This window comes from Prionailurus bengalensis, chromosome A3 (assembly GCF_016509475.1).
Source record: "Prionailurus bengalensis isolate Pbe53 chromosome A3, Fcat_Pben_1.1_paternal_pri, whole genome shotgun sequence".
Classification (NCBI taxonomy): Eukaryota; Metazoa; Chordata; class Mammalia; order Carnivora; family Felidae; genus Prionailurus; species Prionailurus bengalensis.
In genome coordinates this window covers 45,196,106-45,220,421 of record NC_057354.1, presented here as the reverse complement: position 1 = coordinate 45,220,421, position 24,316 = coordinate 45,196,106, and the positions used below count along the sequence as shown (strand labels likewise).

Sequence of the window (24,316 nt, the reverse complement as noted above, 5' to 3'; positions counted from 1 at the left end):
GCCTGGTAAGTGGCTGCCTTCCTGGACCAGAGATGTGAACAATCCATCCCCTGCTGTGCCTTGAAATGAGCCACGGCTCTGTGTTGTGGGGGTGGGTACATAGCACACCAAGATCACTACAGAAAAGGTCACTACATGTAAGCAACAATTGCAACTCATACTAACCTGGGAAGTCATGATAAGATTATTTTTAATGAAACAAAATGTTTTTTTCTGGCCTTCTCCCTACTTGGAGTTCCAGGATCTGGAGATTCCTGGGGGTGAGGGTAGAGAGAAGCTCCTGGTACTCAGAAAAACACTGCTCTTGATAACCAGGTGACAGCTCTGCATTCCTCCCCTCCTGGTCCAGCCACAGAACTCATGCTACCAGAGGGCTGGCTGAAGGTTCCAGAGCCCTATAAGGGCTTCTCCTGGCCTCGTCGTATGGTCTCTCCATACTGGAAGGAGTGTCAGCAGTCACTGTAAAAGGGCGGCATCTTTCATCCTTACCCTGATCCGACACAGAAATTTCATCCTTATACTTGGTACCTGCAGCTCCTTCTCCTGGGATCAGCACAACTCTATGGAAGCTGTGTTTCACTGAGCTATAGAAGAAGCCACCCTCTCTGACCCTAAGGCACTGTCTTTGTGCCAAATCTGTAGGTCTTTGCTGTCATTCCAAAGGAGTCCAATCCCAGGATCTGTACCACAAAACAGACCATCTGGTGGCCATCCCAATGATCCTCCAGATCGGCTCGGGCACTCTTATCTTTAGAGTGGACAGACCGTGCCCTGCAATGCGTTGGGCCCTGCTACCTAAAAACTCATGCTGGCCCTGGATGAAATATATATATTGGGAATTGCTCCAAAATGATAAGGAGGAAGGGGAAGTGATGGGGGCGGGGGGTAGAGATCCAAAATTGGCCAAGAATTGGAAATTTCTGAAGTTCAGTGCCAACTATCTGGGAGTTCAGTGCTACTCAAAGTGTGGTCTGAGATAGGTGCCCATGTAGTAACTGCAAAGACTGAGAGAGGCATTCAGCAGTTTTACAGCAATTGGACAGAGTAATTCTGTGTCTGTTAAATCTAATAATAAAATAATTGGACTTGAATCTTATCTGTCTTTGCTTTAAATTCATTTTTAAGAAATTCACCTTTTATAAAACTATCAGCCTATGATGGGTTAAAAAAAAAAAAAAGGAGATAAGGTCTGTCAGCCCCACAGAACGAGAAGCCCTGCTTCATCTGGTCCTCTCCACTTTTGTATATGCTCGATATTTCTCATCATAGAGAGTTAGGAGGGGAAAGAATTGCTACTGATTTTCAGTCTCTACTCAAATATAAATTTAGAATTTCTTGTTTATTTTACAAATATAGAGATGAATGTAGAACTGAAGCAACCTTGGGTACAGTCAGCAGGTGCCACGAAGCTGGGTCTTGGTGGAACCCCGCCCCCGCCCCACCCAGCAAAGTGGGAGCCGGGGGCAGCAGAATGATGTGCTTCCTGCAGCACCGGGATTGCCCAAGCTGTTGATTTGAGCACCGTATCTAGCAACTCCTTGGCCAACCTTTTGGAGAATTTAAACCTTCCACTTTCCTCTCTCACAATGTACAAACATCAGCACACTAAGGGAATTTTTTTTCAACTTATTTAAATGGAAGTGGGGGCGCCTGGGTGGCGCAGTCGGTTAAGCATCCGACTTCAGCCAGGTCACGATCTCGCACTCCGTGAGTTCGAGCCCCATGTCAGGCTCTGGGCTGATGGCTCGGAGCCTGGAGCCTGTTTCCGATTCTGTGTCTCCCTCTCTCTCTGCCCCTCCCCCGTTCATGCTCTGTCTCTCTCTGTCCCAAAAATAAATAAACGTTGAAAAAAAAAATTAAAAAAAAATTAAAAAATTAAAAAAAAAATAAATGGAAGTGTACACAAATACTACGAGCCTACGTATGGAAGTAAACTTGACAAAATCATGCTTTTCCAGTTAGAACATGGCCGTGTGTACACACACATGTACATTTCCATTTTTAAAGTGAAATCTAGGTTCTATTTTTGTTTCTTCTCCTGTTTTGGTAGAAAAAGCATCCCAGGGTTGTTCATTTTAAGGTTAAGCCTGTGCCACCCCCAGGGCAGCTAATATGGTCCTGTTAATCATCCTGACTCCCCACAGAGGAGTTTAACAAACGCAGCTTAGGACCCAAACATCTCAAACTCAGCCAGCTCTACTTTCTCTGTCCGCTTTGTCTGACTTGTGAATGCCCACTTTTGCCTAAACAAAACATCAATGGAAAGGGGAAATCTGCTTTTGAGGAAGGAGAAAGGAAACAGAAATATGCTGGGAGTTTGACCCTAGGCCGCCTGTGCTGAGACACAGCACACGAGGTGTCCCTGTGGGGTCTGTCACCCAGGGATCAGGCCACCCCTGTGTCAGGTTTCTGTGCAATAACCACCTGAGGGAAAGGGCTGCAGGGGAGCCTCCGCAGGGCGCCCCTGTAAGGGCATGAGCGCCAGGCTCCCTGTAATTAAGAAGCAGCCTGCTCCCGAGAAGACAGCGCGGCCACCCCATCTGCCACGCCCGCGAGAGTTGGCACAGAGCCTCCATGCCTGCTGCCGCCCGGCTACCCACCGCGTCCTTGGAGACCGCCTTTGATGGAGCGTTGATGCCAAGCTTTTCCAGAGGATAGACAATCTGTCGTCGCGGCCGCACGGGAACCAAGTAATGAAGGGCGGATGTCAGGGAGTGGGCATAGGAGCTCTGGAACTGAAAGACAGCGATCTCTGTTTTAGGGGAGAGAATGTCAGAGCCGCGCAGCACAGACGCCTGCGTGCATGCGGCTTTACAAACACAAAAGTCTGAACTCGGCCAAACGGGGGAGGGGGAAAAGTCGGCAAATAAACAAACATACTCTTCGAGCAGAGGAATGAATTGTAGATAATGCCTGACACTAATGAAGATAATTACGAGAGTAATTACATTACTATCTCTGTGGGAATGACAGATAAACAAGTGGTTTGGTTTATGGGATTTTTCAGTACAAGTATTTTCCCCAGGAGGATATTCTTCTCCATAGTGATCATGAATCAGCTTGATTTGACCCCATTAAGCTGTGTTATCTGCGTCCTGTTAACCTTTGCGTGTTTGGCACAAGCTGCTTTAAGAAGGCACATAGATAAAAATGTCATCTGAGAGGAGGCTGAGTGCAGATGTGGAAATCTTCCTGTCTGTGAAAGTCACAGCCACTTCAACTGGACTTTTGCTGATAAAACAAGCGCTTTAAAACAAAAAGATGAGATCAGAAAGTGGGGTGTGGGTGCAGAAATGGGATCCTATTATTTTGACTTATATTAATGCTAAATTATGAGCTGGATTTATGCTTACTGAAATAGACTATGATAAACCATGTTTTAGGAGAATGCGTCAAAATATACATTTTACCCCACTTTTAAAACTTGGCAGAGAAAACTGAACACGGTGATTTTTATTTCTTTCACATTTATGAACCCCCTCAGGGGTTCTGGTGAAACTAACTCAGGGTATTTCAACCATTTAAACCTCAAGAGTTAAACTGTGAATCCAAAATTTTAGTATGTTTGTTGAATTTAAAATAGAAAGCAAAACAAATAAAACTGAACTAAAATTAGGTGTAGTTTAATAAATAAGATGGTTTACATATGACTTATTGCTGTTCCAAAAACAGCCCCCAGGCATTTCTAAGAGCTTCTAAAAGGGATTTCTAAAATCCTTCATCATTGAACTTCACACCCTGATTGTATACACTGAAAAATAGAGCCCAGGAGTTCCTAGCCAGAATTCTGCTTTTATGCCTGGAGGATCTCTTAATACATGTCCTCACAGGAGGGCGTGGAGAAAATCATCTTGATAAAGCAAGCCTAACATTCACTTTTATTATAGTCAACTGGGAATTTATAGCAGAATTTGGAAACTCTTTCCTAATTTATCTGGTACAGCTTCTTACACGTGTTTAAAGAAAGGTATGTGTGTAAATCACCTGCAAGTGCAGACTGTGAGGAAATCTGTCTCCAAATGTGTTTCTATATCCTATGTGAAATAGTGTATAACACATTCCAAATTCTATATGATTGAGATAAATATGTGAATGTTTGATGAAATGTCAAAGATATTTTTTTTTATTATGATGCAAAAGGACTTTCATACCAACTGGGCACATGCAGGTAACATCATGAATAAAAAGTAAGAATTTAGTATCACATCCTGAAGGTCACCACACTGGCCACTGGCCAAATGAATAGTAAAAAGAAACGGGGGGTTGGGGGGAGGATCAGGATCTTCCAGAATTGTTACCTTTCTATCTCCTGAGGTTCAAATCTAGGGCGTTCACATGGCTACGGCACCACACTTTGATAGGAAAAATGATCATCACTAGAGCATATTGTGCATCTCACTGAAAATCCCTTCCATGTTTTTTCTTCTTCCCCATTCCCTCTTTTCTTCCCCCAAAGGCTTTTGTTAAATAAGATGCATTGGCAAAATTATTGTTAAGGGAATTTTACTGATATGCTTCAGACTGGTTTGAAGTTTAATAAATAAGCTTACTTTAAAAATCTGCTTGGCTCATTTGTGGTAACAAAGAAAAAATGTGACCACATCAAGGATTCTGGGAAGAGCATGAGAAAGTTTTTGGTCATGAATGGGATATGATGGGACAACTAGATGGTCTAGTGATTGAACCTAATAGCTTCTCAAATCCGTATCAGGCTGAGGACCAGCTGTCAGTGACAGGCATGTGTACATGTGTGTGACTTTTCTAGGCACTGCGATGCAGCTTTGAACAAGACGGACACCTCTGCTTTCATGGCAAAAGGCATAATTTAACTAGTGGAAAGTGCTCTGAAGACTGAGTGGGATAAGTAGAGGCAAGATGGAAACAGGAAGAAGAGCTTGCTATCTGTGCACTAGACCTTATACACTAGACAGTGCTTACTACAAAGTATGAGTCTTCATAAGTATAACATGCTAGGGAGACTTATACAGGTATTTACTACATAAAGGCTATGTCAGCACCACACATCTCCACTTTTTATCCATCACTCTTATGGCGGTGGTTATAGTGCCTATTTGGAATGCCGTGATAGCACAGCAATCTTATAGGACTGAACTGATTTGTTCTGTGAGTTCAAACCAAAATGCTCTTTGTTTAAAGAGCATGATAGGATCATTATGGCATTTCACTAATGCACCATAAGAAATCATTTGACTTTCATGTCCCTTAGAGCATTTTTGCAGACTTTCCAGTCTCTGCTTTGTCAATATGGAAAAGCCAACAAATTGTTCTACTAATTATGATTGTGAGTGTTTCAGACATTCAGTCTTCTGGACTTTCTCTATAGTGTAATAAAAGGGCCAAACTCAATATGGCCATTTGAAATTCATAGCCCTGTTATAATTCAAATCCATTGATCAAGGAAGGAATAAAATATGGCACACAACATGAATGACATCGTGAATGTGCTGGAAAAGTGCATTATGATATTCTTTTACCTTGTCTTCCCTGGATTGTGGGTAAACAGGATAGTAGAGACAGGACTTATAGCTTAAACGGAGGATCTCCTTCAGAAAAAACTTGGTGTAGTGCCGAAAAATAGGGTTCAGGGCAAAGTGATACAAGTGCCCATGTTCTTCCCGTTGGTGGTGACTGAAGTAGATGAAATCTTCAATGTTGTAATGGGATCGTATGTACTCTATATCCTAAAAAAGAGGTGGGGAAAGGGCATTAAAGGATGTTTTAAATAAGTGGCATGCATTTGATGATAAGAAAAAATTTTAATTACTTTAGGTATAGTAGTAAGAAATGTGCTTATCTCTCCAGTGATTTACTACCTCATTTTGATTGTTCAAATTTTTAAAATTGAAAATTAGGTCTTCTGAAAGTTCTGATGGCTTGTCTCTGAAGGATGGCTACACAGCTTTGGAATTTGTTCCTTAGAGCCGTGGCTGCTAAAAACCCAGAGAGCCTGGAGTCTCTGCTAGGGACCAGGGGAAAGGACAACACCTTTTTCCCAGTGTTGGACAAGCACAGGACAAGCTTGTCAGTGCGACTGACTGAGCCTGTACAAAATTCGGCAGTGGGACAAGCAACAGCCACCAATGTTCTCTGGACTCATTATTATTCTCTCTTCACTATTAATGTGGCAACATGTCATCTCACTGGTCACATCCTTCGACTGGCACGTGTGGTTAGACTGATCTACAGGAAAACTGCAAGGCTAGGCCTCGTCCATAGGCATTCCCTAAACATCTTATGCTTCTGAGGTATTTTATTTTTACATCGTGGAAGGTAATTTTAAAGACTAGTGAGTGTTTACTTATAAAAGAAAATATCGGGCACTCTGCTCCTGCTTCTATGGGTCCAGTTCTGACAACCACTCTTTGGCCCCCGCACTGTGGGTGGGGAAGCAGGGGTTCAACCATGCTAACTGTGTACTGATTCAGCCTGTCTTGCTTCACTTCCCAGTAGTGGACACTGTGGGGTGGGGTGTTGTTCTGAGTGAGTGTGACTTTCTTTCATGACAAGAGTAGTAAACACACCTGATATGCATGAAACATCAAACTATATGCAGATTGGAAAGCACCTACTTATATTTCTTCTTATTTTCCACAGTAGAACTGTCCTAAAAGCATACTTTCAAAAATAAGGATTGGAGAATGCAAGGAACTTGAGTTGCTCTGTGATTGGCAAAGCTGGCACTAGAAACTTCAGGAAAACTGAAGTCTGTATCCAAGCCTATCAAGGTCCTTTGTCTTTAAAGCTTCTGCTATAAAGCACAGAGGAAATGGGGCTCAGGATAACCAGGGAAGTGGTGGTATCTGAGGGCAATTCTGGTAATGCCTGACCTTTCCATCTGGGCTGACCCTACAACTGCCTTAGCACCTAAGACCTTTCTTTAATTACCAAGGAGGCATCCCTCATTATAAAATAAAATGAGTAATAAGCGTAGGGCTGAGAAATCATTGAAAAACAAGAAGCAAAGGGCCAACAGATGTTATTGGCTCAAAACAGCAGATGGGCCATGTGCACCTAATTTTCTTTCCATCCCAAACCACTTAAAATAACAACAAAAAAATTTTTTTTAAATAACGAGGTGGTGGCATGATGGGGGACGCAGAAGTAAGATAGTTTTCTTCACCTTGGAAGAAAACATGTCAAAGTTTTCTAACACGAGCTTACACCCTCTTACCTTGGGCCCCTCAAAGGCCTACTGTCTGCCGGGATCATCTACATTCAAGGCCACAAGAGGAAGCCAGACAACTGATGCCACCTCCCAATTTGACAGAGGGCTGGGTAGCTCTCCTCATGACTGAGAGACGCAGGGGAGAAGCAAGAAGCACAACTGTCGAGGATACTGAAGCCAGCCAGCCACGCTGATGTTATAATCTTTCAGGTATGACATGGTCAGACTTCCAAGGAAAACTGACAAATGCAAAAGATCAGAAGAAAGAAACATACAACTTCCTCTAGGGGGACACAGAGGTCAGTCAGGGAATGGAAGAGAATTTTTTTTAGAAAAAAATTCTATTGTATCCTCAGAGATAACAAGAAGGACCTTGCATATAACATAACAAACAAGCTGCTACAAAAAAGACTTGGAAGATAAACATACGAACCCTCAAATGACAATTCCAATAGAAGGCCTGCATAACAGAATGGACAAGGGTGAAGACTGAATTACAAATCCAGAAGACAAAATCAAGAGAATCTCTTAGAATGAAGAGTAAGAAGTACAAGAGAAGGGATGCCTGGGTGGCTCAGCTGGTTAAGCATCCGACTCTTGGTTTCAGCTCAGGTCATGCTCTCATGGTTCATGAGTTCCAGCCCCGTATCAGGCTCTGTGCTGATGGTGTGGAGCCTGCTTGGGATTCTCTCTCTCTACCTCTCTCTCTCTACCTCTCTCTCTCTGTTCCTCCACTCACCCTTGTGCTCTCGCTCTCTCTTTCTCAAAATAAGTAAATAAACTAAAAAAAGAGGAAGTTAAAAAAAAAGAAGTACAAGAGATAAAGAAATGAGAAGAAAGTTAAGAGACAGTGAAGGTGCAATTCCAAAGGTCCAATATCCTTGAATTAAAAGGAATTCAAGAAGAGGAGAATAAATTAAAAGGGAAAAAAATGATGAAATCATAGAGGAAAGATATTCCTATGACTCAGAAAAGGCATAAGTTACTTTTTGGTAAAATTTCAGAGTTTCAGGGATAGAAAAGAAACAAACTAATTCTCAAGACAGAAAGCAAATATACATTTATTTATATAACATTACATTTTATCAGTGACATTGGACACTAGAAAACCATGACAGTAAAAATGTCAACAATCTGTTGAGAGGTAATTAGCATAAAAATTCCATATACAGCCTGATGAGTATTAAGGGTGAGAACAAAATAAAAACTTCTTGTATATGCATGCACTCAGAGACCCTACCACCTATCACCCTTTCTAAAAAAATCACTCAAGGGGCTCCTGGATGGCTCAGTGGGTTACGCATCCAACTTCAGCTCAGGTCATGATCTCATGGTTTGTGAGTTTGAGCCCTGTGTTCGGCTCTAGGCTGACAGCTTGGAGCTTGGACCCTGCTTCAGATTCTCTGTCTCCCCCTCTGTCTGCCCCTCCCCCACCCACACTCTGTCTCTGTCTCTCAAAAATAAACATTAACAAAAATTTTAAAAAATCATTCAAAGATACATTGAATCAAAAAGAGAAATAAACCAAAGAACAAGTATAGTGTAAGATACATTAATGGTTAATGGAATAAAGCCGTATGGTCATCTCAATAAATGCCAAAACATATTTGATGATAAAATTCAACACTCATTCATAATAAAAACTTTTAGTAAAAGAAATAGAAGAGAATTTCCTTATAGCTTGATAAAGGATGCCTCCCAGAAACCTGCAGCAAATATTATACTAAATGGAGGAAAATACAGAATCATTCCCATTAAAACTAAGAACACCACAAAAGTATCCATTATAAACATTACTATTCAATGTTATTCTAAACATATAACAAAACTGGAAAAAGAAATAAGACATAAATATTTTAAAAATAAGGCTATTTTCCAAAGATGGCCACAAGATTAACTTGCATCCTGCATGCTCTTTGGCAGACTGACCTTGCCACACTCTCAGCATCAAGAGGTGGAGTCACTTTCTCCATCCCTAGAATCTGAGCATGCCCTATAACTGCTTTGGTCAAGACAATGTGGAAGAAGTGACACTGTGCCAGAAAAGAGATTCAACTGAAAACTCTCAGAGCTAAAGAGACTTCAAAAAGGTGGCTGGATATAAGATCACAAGACAAAAAGTACTATTGTTCCCACATACCAAAATAAACACTTAGAACAATGAAAAAAAAGTATCTCTTTATAATACCCAGAAAAATATAATTTTTTTACATTTATTTATTTTTGAGAGAGAGAGAGAGAGAGAGAGACAGAGCACAAGTGGGGGAGGGGCAGAGAGAGAAGGAGACACAGAATCCGAAGTAGGCTCCAGGCTCTGAGCTGTCAGCACAGAGCCTGACCCAGGGCTCGAACTCACAAACTGTGAGCCTAAGTCCAAGGCTTAACCGACTGAGCCACCCAGGCACCCCAATACCCAGAAAAATATAAAACAAGTAGAAACAAATCATAAATGTTCAGGACTGTATCAGTCAGGGTCTTAGCAGGAAACAGATGGTATGTTCAAATTAGGATAACTGGAGGTGGGTTAAAACAAAAAGACTACTTACAAGGAGGGGGCAGGGTGTAGGGAAACCAGTAGGGGACAGTGTAGCAGCAACTGCAAGCTAACACCACCTTAGGTGGGTGGCATGGGAGGTGTTAGTTACTGGAATCCAAAATGAGAGGGTGCTGGAGAAAAGGCCACCTTGAAAAGCTCAGAAAACTCAGTGGAGAGACCAGCCAGCTGAGGGCATCCCAATCTCACTCTCCTCCCTTCCTCTCATCAGGGTTCCCCTTTGGCCAAATCCAATTAGAGTCAGAGAGTAAACAGAACAGAGCAGAGAGTAAACCTACAGGGGCAAAGTATCTGGCACAAGAAAGCTGTACGTGAAAAGCCACAAAACTTTACTGAAGAACCCGAAATAATTCAACACCACTACCACCAATACAGAAAGCCATGTTCCTAGAAAGTCTCAATATTTCATTATTTATTTATTAATTTTTTTTTAATGTTTATTTATTTTTTGAGAGAGAGACAAAGACAGAGGCAGAGAGAACAAGCAGGGAGGGGGCAGAGAGAGCCAGAGACACAGAATCAGAAGCAGGCTGCAGTCTCTGAGCTGTCAGCATACAGCCTGACTTGGGGCTCAAACTCACGAACCACTAGATCATGACCTGAGCCAAAGTAGGACGCTTAACCAACTGAGCCACCCAGATGCCCCGAGAAAGTCTCAATATTCTAATTGTTGATTCTGCCTATATTGTTCTACAAAAACCACAAAGGTGCAAATAAGTTCATATAGTAAGTATTACAAGGCTTATCTGGAAAAGGAAATAACTAATTAAAACCAAGAGAATTTAGAAAAAAAAAAATGAGAGAAGACTCCCCTATCAGATACCAAAGCACATAATAATACAAGAGATATCAACAAGTAAATCCACAGAACAGAAAAGAGGGTTTAAAAATAGACACAGGCATATGGAATCATGTAAAGGTGACATTTTAAGTCAGCAGGAAAATAATGAACTACTCAGCAATAAATATTTCGGAAGAATTGGCTGTGCACTAGGAAAAAAAAATTACTTGTCCAATTGACCATACACACACACACACACACACACACACACACAGTGCATGTAATTAATTATGTGCAAGCAAGAATGTAGGAAAGAATAAATGCCTAACTATTAACAGTAGTAATTCTTTGGGGAGCACTGGGACTTTTTTGTTTGTTTGTTTTTTGTTTTGTTTTGATTTTTTGGTGGTGGTGGTCCTGGTGGAAGGTTATTTGAAAATTTTTTTAATTTTTTAATTTTTTATTTTAGAGAGAGAGAGAGAGAGAGAGAGCATGAGTAGAGGAGAAGGGCAGAGAGACCCAGAGAGAGAATCTCAAGCAGATTCCATGTTCGGGGCAGAGCCTGATGTGGGGGTTGATCCCACAACTCTGGGATCGGGACCTGAGCTGAAATCAAGAGTCAGAACGCTCAACCAATTGAACCACCCAGGCACCCTGATTATATGAATTTATAAAATGTGAATTTTTCATATATTCTCTGTAATATTTTAAATAGTTTAAACTGAAAAAATGGGAAACTGAAAAATCAACCAAGCAGATGATGAAATCCTTAAAAGAGGCATTCATATTAAATAAACAAAAATGAAAAAGAGGTATTGTGTGCTAATTCATGATATAAAAAGGCACAATCCAAGAAATCAATGTCTATTTTGCAATTTACCATTTCATCTCTGATCACTGCAATGCCGACTATTTGTTCTGCAACTTCAGCTACAAATGCTTTCAGTGATGTTCCATCCTGAAAAGATAAGCATATATTTTAAGGCCCTTAAAATATAACCATCAAGGTTTGTGTAAGCAGTCAGTAGTCGGCTGTAACTAACAACAATGATGGTCAGAGCCAACATCCTACCTTTGGACCATGTACTAAGTTAAATGTCCTCCCTGTGTTCATTGAACTCTCACTCCTATGAATATTATCATTTTCTCTATTTCACTTACCAGAAAATAAGGCTTGGGGGGCTGAGTAACATGCTGAGATTTCTAGTTAGTACGGGCTGGATCTGTGATTCAAACCACAGTCCCTTTGACCTGGAATCTGTTTTCCTTAGCTCTGCATTAGTGGTTCTCAAATATTGTGATCCCAGGACCCCTATTCCCTGAGGACCCCAAAGAGCTTGGTTTATGTGTGTAATATCTATCTATCACTATTTTCTATATTAGAAATTAAAATTGGGAAAATTTTGATGTTGATTCATTTTTGTTGAATTTACTAATTAAAACAAAATTCAAAATTTGACAAAAATATTTAGAGAGGAGAGTCGCATTGTTTTATGTTTTTTCAAATCCCTTTAATGTCTGGCTTAATGAAAGACAGCTGGATGCTCATATCTGCTTCTTCATTCAATCTGCTGCAATATGTTATTTTGGTTGAAATATACAAAAAAAATCTGTCTTCACAAAGATACAGAGCTAGAAAACAGGGAAGTATTTAAATAATCTTTCAGATAATTATGGATATTCTTCTCTGATGCTCAACAAGTGGTACTGTTTTAAAGATCAGTTGCAGGGCGCCTGGTTAAGCTTCCGACTTTGGCTCAGGTCATGATCTCACAGTTCGTGGGTTTGAGCACGTGGAACCTGCTTCCAATTCTGTGACTCCCTCTCTCTGCCCCTCCCCCTCTCGTGCTCTGTCTTACTCAAAAATAAATATTTAAAAAAATAAAAAAATAAAAGATTAATTGCATTGTGGAAGCTGAAACCATATCAGTAAACTTTGTACTCACGTGAGTACTTTTTACCTATGTGTAATGTTGTAACATCCTGTTTTATCTACAAAATATTGGCTCACCAAGCTTACACAGATTTTCCAAATGTTGACTTATGATAAAATATCAAAGCATCAGGGGCACTGGGTGGCTCAGTCAGTTGAGCGTCTGACTTTGGCTCAGGTCATGATCTCACAGTTTGTGAGTTTGAGCTCTGCACTGGGCTCTGTGCTGACAGCTCAGACCCTGGAGCCTGCTTCAGATTTTGTGTCTCCCTCTCTCTGCTCCTCTCCCACTCATGTTCTGTCTCTCAATAATAAATAAATGCTAAAAAAATTAAAAGCATCACATTTGGTGACATTGCCACCAGCCTCATCAGAAAAACTTTTTAAAATTTTTGGAAGCTGTGAAGCTCATGATGAAAGATACTGATTTTCCAAAATTCTAATTTTTTTATTGAAAGCTTGGATATTATCACAGGGAACAAATACTGTCAGTTGTTCCCTTGGAGTGACAGCCTTGCGTCTTTCATTTTTAAGACAATGTCTGCCAAGTATTCGAGACCGAGACCGAATAACCATATTTTGTCTGCCAGCTGTTCTTTCAAGTAAAAGTGGTGTTCCATGAGAACAGGGGCTAGTTCTGCATGAAAATCAAACAATTGCAGAAATGCTCTTTCTTTTTTTTTTTTTAGAAATGCTCTTTCTTGAAACAACTAACATACTTTAGTCTGCAGTAGGAGACCTTTATGTGCACCTCGCATTTTGCCACAACAGAATATTGAAAATACAGGTACTTAAGGATTGAAATTTAATTAAGTTAGTAATTTTTACCACTTCGAGTGAAACTGGCTTTTTTTTTTCTTTTTTTATTGAAAGTTGTATTGAGATAGCTGTAGCCTCACAAGTAGTTGTAAGAAATGATACAGACAGGGGCGTCTGGGTGGCTCTGTCAGCTGAGCGGCCAACTTTGGCTCAGGTCATGATTGCACGGTTAGTGGGTTTGAGCCCCATGTTGGGCTCTGTGCTGACAGCTCGGAGCCTAGAGCCTACTTCAGATTCTGTATCTCCTTCTCTTTCTGCTCCTCCCCTGCTTGCACTCTGTCTCTGTCTCTCTCTCAAAAACAAATGTTTTTTTTTAAAAAAAGAAATACAGAGAAATTCCTTCTACACTTTGCCCAGTATCCTGTCGTAGTAAGATTCTGCAAAACTCTAGCATAATATGACAAGCAGGGAATGCACATTGATGTGTGTGTGTGTGTGTGTGTGTGTGTGTATCAAGTTCTACACAATTTTATCCATGTGTAGGTTCATATATCCACCAGTACAGTTCCAACAAAAGATCCCTTGAATTACCTTGCTATAACCACACCCATCTACTTTCTGCCTTCCTCTGGCCCTTAACCTGTGGCAACAAATAATCTCTTCTCCATTTCTAAAACAGAGTTATTTCAAACATGTAATGTAAGTGGAATCATACATTATGTAACCTTTAGGGCTTGGCTTCCCCCCACCCCAACTCAGCATAATTCTCTGCAGATTCATCCAAGCTGATGAATAAACCTACAGTTCATTCCTTTGTATTGTTAAGTACTATTCCATGGCATGGACACATCACAGTTTACCCATTCACCTGTTGCAGGACATCTGGGCTGATTCTGACAGCTTATGAACATTTGCGTACAAGACTTCATTTCTCTGGGATAAATGCCCAGGAGTGCAATTACTAGGTCATATGGTTGCTGCATTTTTAGTTTTTATAGAAATAGCCAAAATGTCTCCCAGAGCATGGTAGCATTTTACATTCCCACTGGCAACATGTGAATGATCCTGTTTCCCTGCATCCTCCCCAGCATCTAGTGGTACCACTCTTTTTGTTTTGGCCATTGTGTTGCTATGCAACGATGCCCTCACTAGATTTTCTTTTCCTGATGTTAACATGAGTGAATGGCGATGAAGAACTCAACGAACTCTGGTGCCGCTGCTTTGATTCACACTGAGACTCCCAAGGCTGTGCTCACCACTGCGTTTGCACCATTGGTGTGAAGATCAATACAGTGGAAAAGGAAAATACTTTCTTATTCTTATTACAGAAACAATTTTTTTGTTACTTCATGGATGCCCCTGAAAATTTATGTCTCAGAGACCTCTATGGTTCCTTAAACCACATTTTGAGAAACAGGGCGCTATATCACACTGCATTAGCAGGCCAGGAGGGAAGTAGCAAAAAAAAAAAAAAAAAAAAAAAAAGAAAAGAAAAAAAAAGAAAAAACAAATAGATCAAGACAAACCAAAACAAAAAAACATGTTCTGGAGAGAAGTTTTCTTTTAATCTGCTACCTTATCAAATACTTGTTTGATAAATATTAAATATTTCACTGTGTTCAGGTGTTAGGTGTCTCCCTCTGGATGACTTAAAACTTAAAGTGCTTATTCAAAAGATCCAATAGCTGGAAACCTTCCCAAATGACAGTGGAAGGAAGAAATAAATTGTGGAATATTCATGCAATGAAATACTTTACACCACAATATGTGTGAGTCTCACATGTTGCTGAGCAATAAAAGCCTGATATCAGAGCACATACGGTACAATCCCTTCAAATAAAGTTCAAAAACAGGCATAACTAATTTATAATCTTAGAAGTCAAGGTGGTATTAACATGAGGAGAAAGTAACTGAATGGGAGCATGAGAGGAACTTCAGGCAGGCTGGGTTAGTCTTCAGGCAGGGGTTAGTCTGTTTCCTGAAACAGGCGCTCATTACATGGTGTATTTGAATTGTGAAATCTATCGAGCTGTTCATTGGTTATAGCTCAATAAGACTTTTTTTTTTTTTAAATAAAATTTATCAAAAATGTAACAGCATTTCTCCAACTCCATGTGCTGTTCCATGTCTGGTTAAGTTAACTGTCATGGTCCTCAAGAAAGCAGTGTTAACATAAGGACTCCTAGAAAGAGAACCCAACATTTGTCATACAAGATCTTTCCTAGCTCATCCATTCCCTGAGGACATAGCCAGCTCAACAACAACAACAAAAAAACCTTCTAGACAGAATCACCATCCAGTAGGGTCAAATGGAGTTCCATCAGACTGCATAGGTCTGATATCCAGTGTTGCTGGTTAAGCACCAAGCACCACAGGTTCCTGAGCTACCATTCCCTAACCTCAGTCAGATCTTCCTATTCCAAGCCCTGAGATCTATCCTGTTTCAGGATACTTGTCTGGATCAAGTCCAAATTTTCTATCTCTGTGATAAAGATTTAGAATATCTGACCAGCACTCTGCCTTGGGGCCACCAGTGAGGAGAACACCCTCACTTCCTTAAACCCCAGTTTCCCAGGTTTTCTTTTCCTGCTCCCATCTTCCAACTCCACCTTTGCCTCCCCACCACACAATTCTCCAACTGAGATCCAAGGAAACCTCAAGGCTGAAACTACATGGGTCATAATGGTCCCATATCACGAGGGAAAGGAAGCCAATCGGGTCATAGTAGGTACTTACAGGGTCTCTGTGAGCCTCATTGTATTGCTTTAAATCCTCCAATATACTTTTATTCAGCATGAGAGTGCTAACAAGGTTTTCAACACCAGGAGTATCCGACAAAGAGGCTAATCTTATTTTAATAGACCTGGATGAGGAGAGATACTTTTTTTAGGTTAAGGTACTAAAATATATATCCTCCCCCTCAAAATGAACAGAATTATAATGTATCACATATACATAAAATAATATTAAGCAAAAATGTTCATGTAACATTAGTGTTTGATTAATTATAAAAGTAACTCATTTCATTCTAGAAATGTATTTTCATTAACCAGAGAGAACACAAAGTTACACTCTAGATGCATTTATTTTGAAATGTTCCATCCAGTCTAAGATGGAAACATAGGAAGATCCTGAATTCATCTCCTCCCACAGACACACCAAATGTACTGCTACATATGGAATAATTCCCTCTGCAAAAGACCTCAAAATTAGCTGAATGGCTCCTTCACAACAAACAATAAAGGGCCACATCAAGATGGTAGAAGAGGCAGAGATTCAGTCTTGCCAAAAAACCTCACCCTAGCACAGTGACCCACGATTGGGAGAGATCTCACAAATATGGAGCTTCTATTTACCCTCTCTCTGCCTCGCTAAAACTCTGAGGGGTGCAGTCCACACAGGGGGCTCTCTTTGATCACCTGGGTCTGGGAGCCAGGGAGGCTTGTGTTCTTGGGTCCCATGGGGCTGTAACAATCACAGAGGCAGTTCTTGGCAGGCTACCACCCCTAGGGCACTGCACAGGTTGCAGACTGAAACACACCCTGGTCTTCCTGTGAAAAAGGCCTATGTACTTGTCCTGGAGCTGCAGCTGAGGGGCAGGCCTCAGGTTTGCTACACATCTAGCAGCTATGGAGTGTCCAAAGAAAGTAGGCCAGAGGGTGCCAACTTTGTGCTCTCCCTTAGCTTTGCTACAGCTTGCCAGTAACTCCCAGAAAAGAGCTTATACACTTGTCTGAAGCCCCCAAATTTTTAAATATCACCCAAGATGCAGCTCCAGGTCACCTGATCTGGAGATGACCAGGATTTATGACTGTAGTGCCACAGAACTGTATATATTTGAATACTTTGAAAGCTGCTGCATGAAGGTCTGGCTTAGAATCAGCCTGGAAGTAGGTGCTGAATGAATGCTCTCTTTGAAACATGGACAGCCTTGGTACTCTCTCAATAAATGGGACATATCACGAATAAATCAGGCTGCTTAGACAATCACAAAGGATAGAGAAACAACCAAGAGCTAGGACAAGTTTAAACAATAGGCTCCTCCTTCCCTCCTTTAAGATTGGGAAAGGTAGCTGTTTTGCCTAACACATAGAAGCAAACACAGAGAGTCAAATGAAATGAGTAAACAGAAATATATTTCTTTTTTATTTTTTTAATATGAAATTTATTGTCAAATTGGTTTCCATACAACACCCAGTGCTCATCCCAACAGGTGCCCTCCTCAATACCCATCACCCACCCTCCCCTAACTCCCACCCCCCATCAACCGTCAGATTGTTCTCAGTTTTTAAGAGTCTCTTATGGTTTGGCTCCCTCCCTCTCTAACTTTTTGTTTCCTTCCCCTCCCCCATGGTCTTCTGTTAAGTTTCTCAGGATCCATACAGGAGTGAAAACATATGGTATCTGTCTTTCTCTGTATGACTTATTTCACTTGGTATAACACTCTCCAGTTCCATCCATGTTGCTACAAAAGGCCATATTTCATTCTTTCTCATTGCCATGTAGTATTCCATTGTGTATATAAGAACTCACCAAACTCCACACCCGAAAAACAAATAATCCAGTGAAGAAATGGGCAGAAAACATGAAAAGACACTTCTCTAAAGAAGACATCCAGATGGCCAACAGGCATATGAAATATGCTCAATGTCGCTCCTCATCAGGGAAATACAAATAAAAACCACACTCAGATACCACCTCACACCAGTCAGAGTGGCTAAAATGAACAAATCAGGAGACTATAAATGTTAGAGAGGATGTGGAGAAATGGGAACTCTCTTGCACTGTTGGTGGGAATGCAAACTGGTGCAGCCTCTCTGGAAAACGGTGTGGAGGTTCCTCAAAAAATTAAAAATAGATCTACCCTATGACCCAGCAATAGCACTGCTAGGAATTTACCCAAGGGATACAGGAGTGCTGATGCATAGGGGCACTCGTACCCCAATGTTTATAGCAGCACTCTCAACAATAGCCAAATTATGGAAACAGCCTAAATGTCCATCAACAGATGAATGGATAAAGAAATATGTTTCAAATGGAAGAACAAGATAAAACCTCAGAAAAAATCTTAATGAAATGAAGATAAGTAACTTACCTGATTAAGAGTTCAAAATAATGGTCATAAGGATGCTCACCAAAAATGGGAGAAATATGAATGACCACAGTGAGAACTTCCACAGAGATAGGAAATACAAGGAAGTACCAACCAGAAGTCACAGAGCTGAAGAATACATTAAATGAAAAATACACGAGAGGGGGTTACTAGCAGACTAGATGAAGCAGAAGAAAGAATCAGTGATCCAGCAGACAGGGCAGTGGAACTCATCTACACAGAGCAGGGAAGACAAAAAGGAATGTAAAAAGTGAAGACAGCCTAAGGGTACCCATGGGACAACATCAAGCAGAAAACCATTCACACTATTGGAGTCCCAGAAGAAGAGAGAGAGACAAGGGCAAAAAATGTATTTGAAGAAACCATGGCTGAGAACTTCCCTAACCTGGGGAAGAAAACAGACATCCAGATCCAGGAAGCACAGAGTGTTCCAAATAAGATGAACTCAAAAAGATCCACACTAATAAATATAATTAGAATGTCAAAAGTTAAAGATAAAGAGAGAATCTTAAGAGCAGGAAGAAAACAACAACTTGTTCTGTAGAAGGGAACCACCGTAAGACTATTAGCAGAATTTTCAGCAGAGTCTTTACAGGCTGGAAGGCAGTGGCAGGATACATACAAAGTAATGAAAGGAACACACTTCCAACCAAGAAGACTCTGCCCACCAACGCTGTTACTCAGAATTAAGAGATGAAGAGTTTCCCAGACAAGTAAAAACTAAAGGAGTTCATCACCACTAAACTGGCCTTACAAGAAATGTCAGAAAGGGCACTAATTAGAAACTAGAAAACATATGAAAGTATAAATCTCACTGGTAAAAGTAAATATATAGTAAAGGTAGTGAATTAATCACTTGCAAAGCTAGTATGAAAGTTAAAAAACAAAAAAAAAGTAGTAAAAATAACTATAGCTTCAATTATTAGTTAAGGGATACACAAAGTAAGATGTAAAATGTGACCTCAAAAACACAAAACATGGGGGTGGAGTGAGTAAAAATGTAGTCCTTTAGAATGTGTTCAAACTTAAATTGCTATCAACTTAAAATAGACTATTTTATATTATATATATGCATATATATAAATAGTGCCCCTTCTTTTCAGCTTTAAAGGAATCTGTTTACATCTTGTCTATAAGAGACTCACTTCAGACATAAAGACATACAGACTGTAAGTGAAGGGATAGAGAAAGATATTCCATGCAAATAGAAGCTAAAAGAAAGCTAGGGTTATATCAGACAAGGCTATAGCTATATCACACAAAACAGGCTTTAAAACAAAGACTAAACTAAAAGACAAAGACATGGGGGTGCCTGGGTGGCTCAGTCAGTTAAGTGTCAGACTACAGCTCAGGTCATGATCTCATGGTTTGTGGGTTTGAGTCTCGCATTGGGCTCTGTGCTGACAGCTCAGAGCCCGCAGCCTGCTAAGAATTTCTGTGCCTCCCTCTCTCTGACCCTCCCTGCTCATGCTCTGCATCTCTCTGTCTCAAAAATAAATAAACATTTAAAAATTTAATAAAAAAGATAAAGACGGGCATTAAATAATGATAAAGAGATAAATATTTATGTGTATAGTATAGGAGCACCTAAATGGGAGAGATTTATAGCAATACAATAGCAGGGGACTTTAATATCCTACTACATCACTGGATAGATCATCCAGACAGAAAATAAAAAGGGAAACAGCAGCCTTAAGTGACTTATTAGACCATGTGGACTTAACATACAGATATACAAAACATTTCATCCAAAAGCAGCAGAATATCCATTCTTCTCAAGTGCATCTGGAACACTCTCCAGAATGGATCATATGTTAGGCTACAAAACAAATTTAAATAAATGTAAGAAGACTGAAATCATATCAAGCATCTTTCCAACCACACTGGTATGAAACAACAAAGCTATTACAAGAAAAAAACTGGAAAAATCACTAATATGTGGAGATTAAACAACATGCTGCTGGACAACAAATGAGTCAACAAACAGATCAAAAGGCAAGTTTAAAAATACCTTGAGAGAAATGAAAATTAAAATACATCATACCAAAATCTACTGAATGCAGCAAAAATAGTTCTTAGAGGAAGTTCATGGTGATATAGGCTTACCTCAAAAAACAAGAAAAATCTCAAATAAACAATCTATCTAACTTACACCTAAAGGAACTAGAAGAAGAACATATGAAGCCCGAAGTTAATAGAAGAAAGGAAGTCACAAAGATCAGAGCAGAAATAAATGAAATGGAGACTAAAAAGACAATAGAAAACATCAATGAAATGAAGAGCTGATTCTTTAAAAAGATAAACCTTTAGCTCGGCCTACCAAGAAAAAAGAGAGGGCTCAAGTAAATAAAATCAGAAATGAAAGAATATGAATAATTACATGCCAACAAATTGGACAACCTAGAAGAAATGGATAAATTACGGGAAACATATACTCTTCCAAGACTGGATCATGAAGAAATAGAAAATCTTAATAGATCAGTAGTGAGGAAATTGAATTAGTAATAAAAAACTTCCCAACAAACAAAAAGTCAAGGGCCAGACAGTTTCACTGTGAATTCTACCAAACATGCAAAGAAGATTTAATACCAATCCTCAAACTCTTCCAAAAAATTGAAGAGAAGGGGATATTTCCAAACTCATTTTAGGAGGCAAGCATTACCTGGTACCAAAACTAGACAAAGACACCACAAAAAGAGAAAATTAAGGGCCAATATCCTTGATAAACATAGATGAAAAAATCCTCAACAAACTATTAGCAAACTGAATTCAACAATACATTAAGAAGACCACACACCATGATCAAGGGGGACTTACTCCAGGGAGGCAAGAATAGTTCAATGTCCACAAATCAAATCAATCAATGTGATATACCACATTAACAAAATGAAAGACAAAAATCATACAATCATTTCAATAGATGCAGAAAAGCGTATAACAAAATTCAATATCCATTCATGATAAACTCTCAACAAAGTAGGCATAGAGGGAGCGTACCTCAACATAATAAAGGCCATAAATGACAAACCCACAGCTAAGATCATACTCAGTGGCGTAAAACTGTCCTCTAAGATCAGGAACAAGACAAGAATGCCTACACTCACCATTTTTATTAAATACAGTGCTATAAGTCCTAGGCAGAGCAATTAGGCAAGAAGAAGAAATAAAAGACATCCAAATTGGAAAGGAAGAAGTGAAACTCACTATTTGCAGATGACATTATTTTACATATGGAAAATCCTAAAGACTTCCCCCCAAAACTGCTAGAACTAATAAACAAATTCAGTAAAGTTACAGGATACAAATTCGCTACACAAAAATCTATTGCATTTCTATACACTAACAATGAACTATCAGAAAAATTAAGAAAACTATCCAATTTACAATTGCATCAAAAGAATAAAATACCTAAGAATAAATTTAACCAACGAAGTGAAAGACCAGCACACTGAGAATTATAATACATAGATGAAAGAAATTGGAGTCACAAATAAATGGGAAGTATTCCCATGCTCATGAATTGGAAGAATCAGTATTGTTAAAATGTCTTTATTACCCAGAGAAACATACGGATTCAGTGCAATCCCTAAGAAAATTACAATGGCATTTTTCATAGAAATAGAACAAATATTCCTAAAATTTGTATGGAATCACAAAAGGCCCTAAATAGCCAAAGCAACCTTGAGAAAGAACAAAGCCAGAAGCATCATGCTCCCTGATTTCAAACTGTATTACAAAGTAACAGTAATCACAAAAGTATAGTATTGGCATAAAACACACACATAGATTAATGGAACAGAATTGATTTCCCAGAAATAAACACATGCTTACATGATCAATTAATATGTGACAAAGGAGGCAAGAACACACAAAAATCAACACAAAACGCATTAAAGACTTTAATGTAAGACGAAACCATAAAACTCCTAGAAGAGAACATACATGGTAAGCTCCTTGACACTGGACTTGGCAATGATATATTGGAACTGAATACAAAAGGAAAGGCAACAAAGTCAAAGAATAAACAAGTGGGAATACGTGAAATTAAAAATCTTCTGCAGAGCAAAGGAAATCACCAACAAAATGACAGGCAATCTACTGAAGGAAGAAAATATATATCTGATAGGAAATTATATATCTGATGAGGGGTGAATATTTAAAATATATAAAGAATTCATGCCACTCAATAGCAAAAAAATAATAATCATCTGATTTAAAAATGGGCAGATGATCTGAACATACATTTTTCCAAAGAAGACAGATGATCAACAGATACATGCAAATCAAAACCACAGTAAGATATCACCTCACACCTATTAGGAGGCCTATAAGAAAAGAAAAGAAAAGAAAAGAAAAGAAAAGAAAAGAAAAGAAAAGAAAAGAAAGAAAAGAGAAAAGAAAAGAAAGAAAAGGAAAGAAAAAAGAAGAAAAGAAAAAAGAAAAGAAAAGAAAGAAAAGAGAAAAGAAAAGAAAAATAAATAACACGTGTTGGTGAGGTTGCAGAGAAAAGGGATCACTCATGCACTATTGATGGGAATGTTAATTGATGCAGCTGCTATGGAAAACATTGTAGAGGTTCCTCAAAAAATTACAAATAAAACTACATATAATCCAGCAATTCTACCTCTGGGTGCTTATTCAAAGAAAATGGGGACACTAACTCAAAGGGATATATGCACCCTATGTTCACTGCAGCATTATTTATAATGGTCAGGATATGGAAACAAGTATCTATTGATGGATGGATGGATAAAGAGGATGTGGTGTGTATATACAATGGAATACTACTTAGCCATAAAGAATAATGTAATCTGGCCACTTGCAACAGCATGGATGGATCTTGAGGGTGTTATGTTAAGTGCAATAAGTCAGAGAAAGACAAATATTGTATGCTTTAACTTATTTGTGGAATCTAAAAACCAAAGCAAAGAAACAAAACTCAAAGATACAGAGAACTGAAAAGTGGTTGCCGGAGGGGAAGGGGTTGGGAGTTGGTAAAATGGGTGAAGGGTGTCAAAAGGCACAAACTTCCAGTTACAAAATAAAAGTCATGGGCATGTAATGAACAGCACTGTGACCATACTCAACAAGACTGCAGTGCGTATTTAAAAGCTGCCAGAGGGTAAATCTTAAAAGTTCTCATCACAAGAAAACAAAAAGTATAATTCTGCATGCTGATGGATGGGAATTGGACTTACTGTGGTGATCATTTCACAGTGCATACAAATACCAAATCATTATGTTGTACACTTGAAACTAATATAATGTTGCATCAACTATACCTCAAAAAAAAAGATGACAGACATAAAAATAATAATAGTTGAGATCATGCTTTATTTCATATTTACTTCATGTGTAAAGTCAAATTCTTCCCCAAATGTTGAAAGTATGTTAAGAAGTGGGGTGCCTGGGTGGCTCATTCAGTTAGGCACCTGACTCTTGGTTTCGGCTCAGGTCATGATCTCACAGCTTCATGGGTTCAAGACCCACATTGGGCTCTGCGTTGGTGGTGCGGAGCCTGCTTGGGATTCTCTCTCTCTCTGCCCCTCCCCCACTTGTGCTGACTCTCTCTCAAAATAAATATATAAATTTAAAAAAATTAAAACAAAATAAAGTGTGTTAAAAACTTAAGAGATGACATTGAACCTGGGCTGGCTTCATGAGTCTTTAAATTCCTAATGATTTAATCTTTGATTTTGTGTTTTTACATGAAGTCAAGAAGACAATGGAGCATGTCCAGGGGTTTGATGCCACAGCTCATGCATGGTACCTACCTCCCACCATCGCTCCATGGCTTCTCTCCCACTTGTTTCCTGCCTCCAGAATCTTGGGCCCCGCAGGGCCTCCCCATCCCTGCCCCGTGACTACTGTGGCCCTCTGACAGAAGTGACAACTGGATTGCATTGGTGGGGGAGGCCCACATGCAGCCATTATGCTCTACCTTCATGGGGTCCTGGACACAGGCATGGGGAGGGTGGAGTATCAGGTAC

General features: G+C 39.6%; 1 protein-coding gene across 2 annotated transcripts in view; it reads right to left on the bottom strand.

Annotated features, from left to right (window-relative positions):
* CFAP61 (cilia and flagella associated protein 61) overlaps window positions 1-24,316 on the bottom strand; it is a 285,028-nt gene that overhangs the window by 143,230 nt on the left and 117,482 nt on the right. Inside the window, exons 14-17 of one of the 2 annotated variants that reach the window (XM_043602984.1) lie at window positions 15,950-16,076; window positions 11,402-11,479; window positions 5,496-5,702; window positions 2,601-2,735 (exon numbers count right to left, since the gene is read on the bottom strand). In XM_043602984.1, coding sequence (XP_043458919.1) covers window positions 2,601-2,735; window positions 5,496-5,702; window positions 11,402-11,479; window positions 15,950-16,076 — 547 coding nt within the window. The remainder of the gene's footprint in view (window positions 1-2,600; window positions 2,736-5,495; window positions 5,703-11,401; window positions 11,480-15,949; window positions 16,077-24,316) is intronic. The other variant, XM_043602985.1, reaches the window with a different exon arrangement.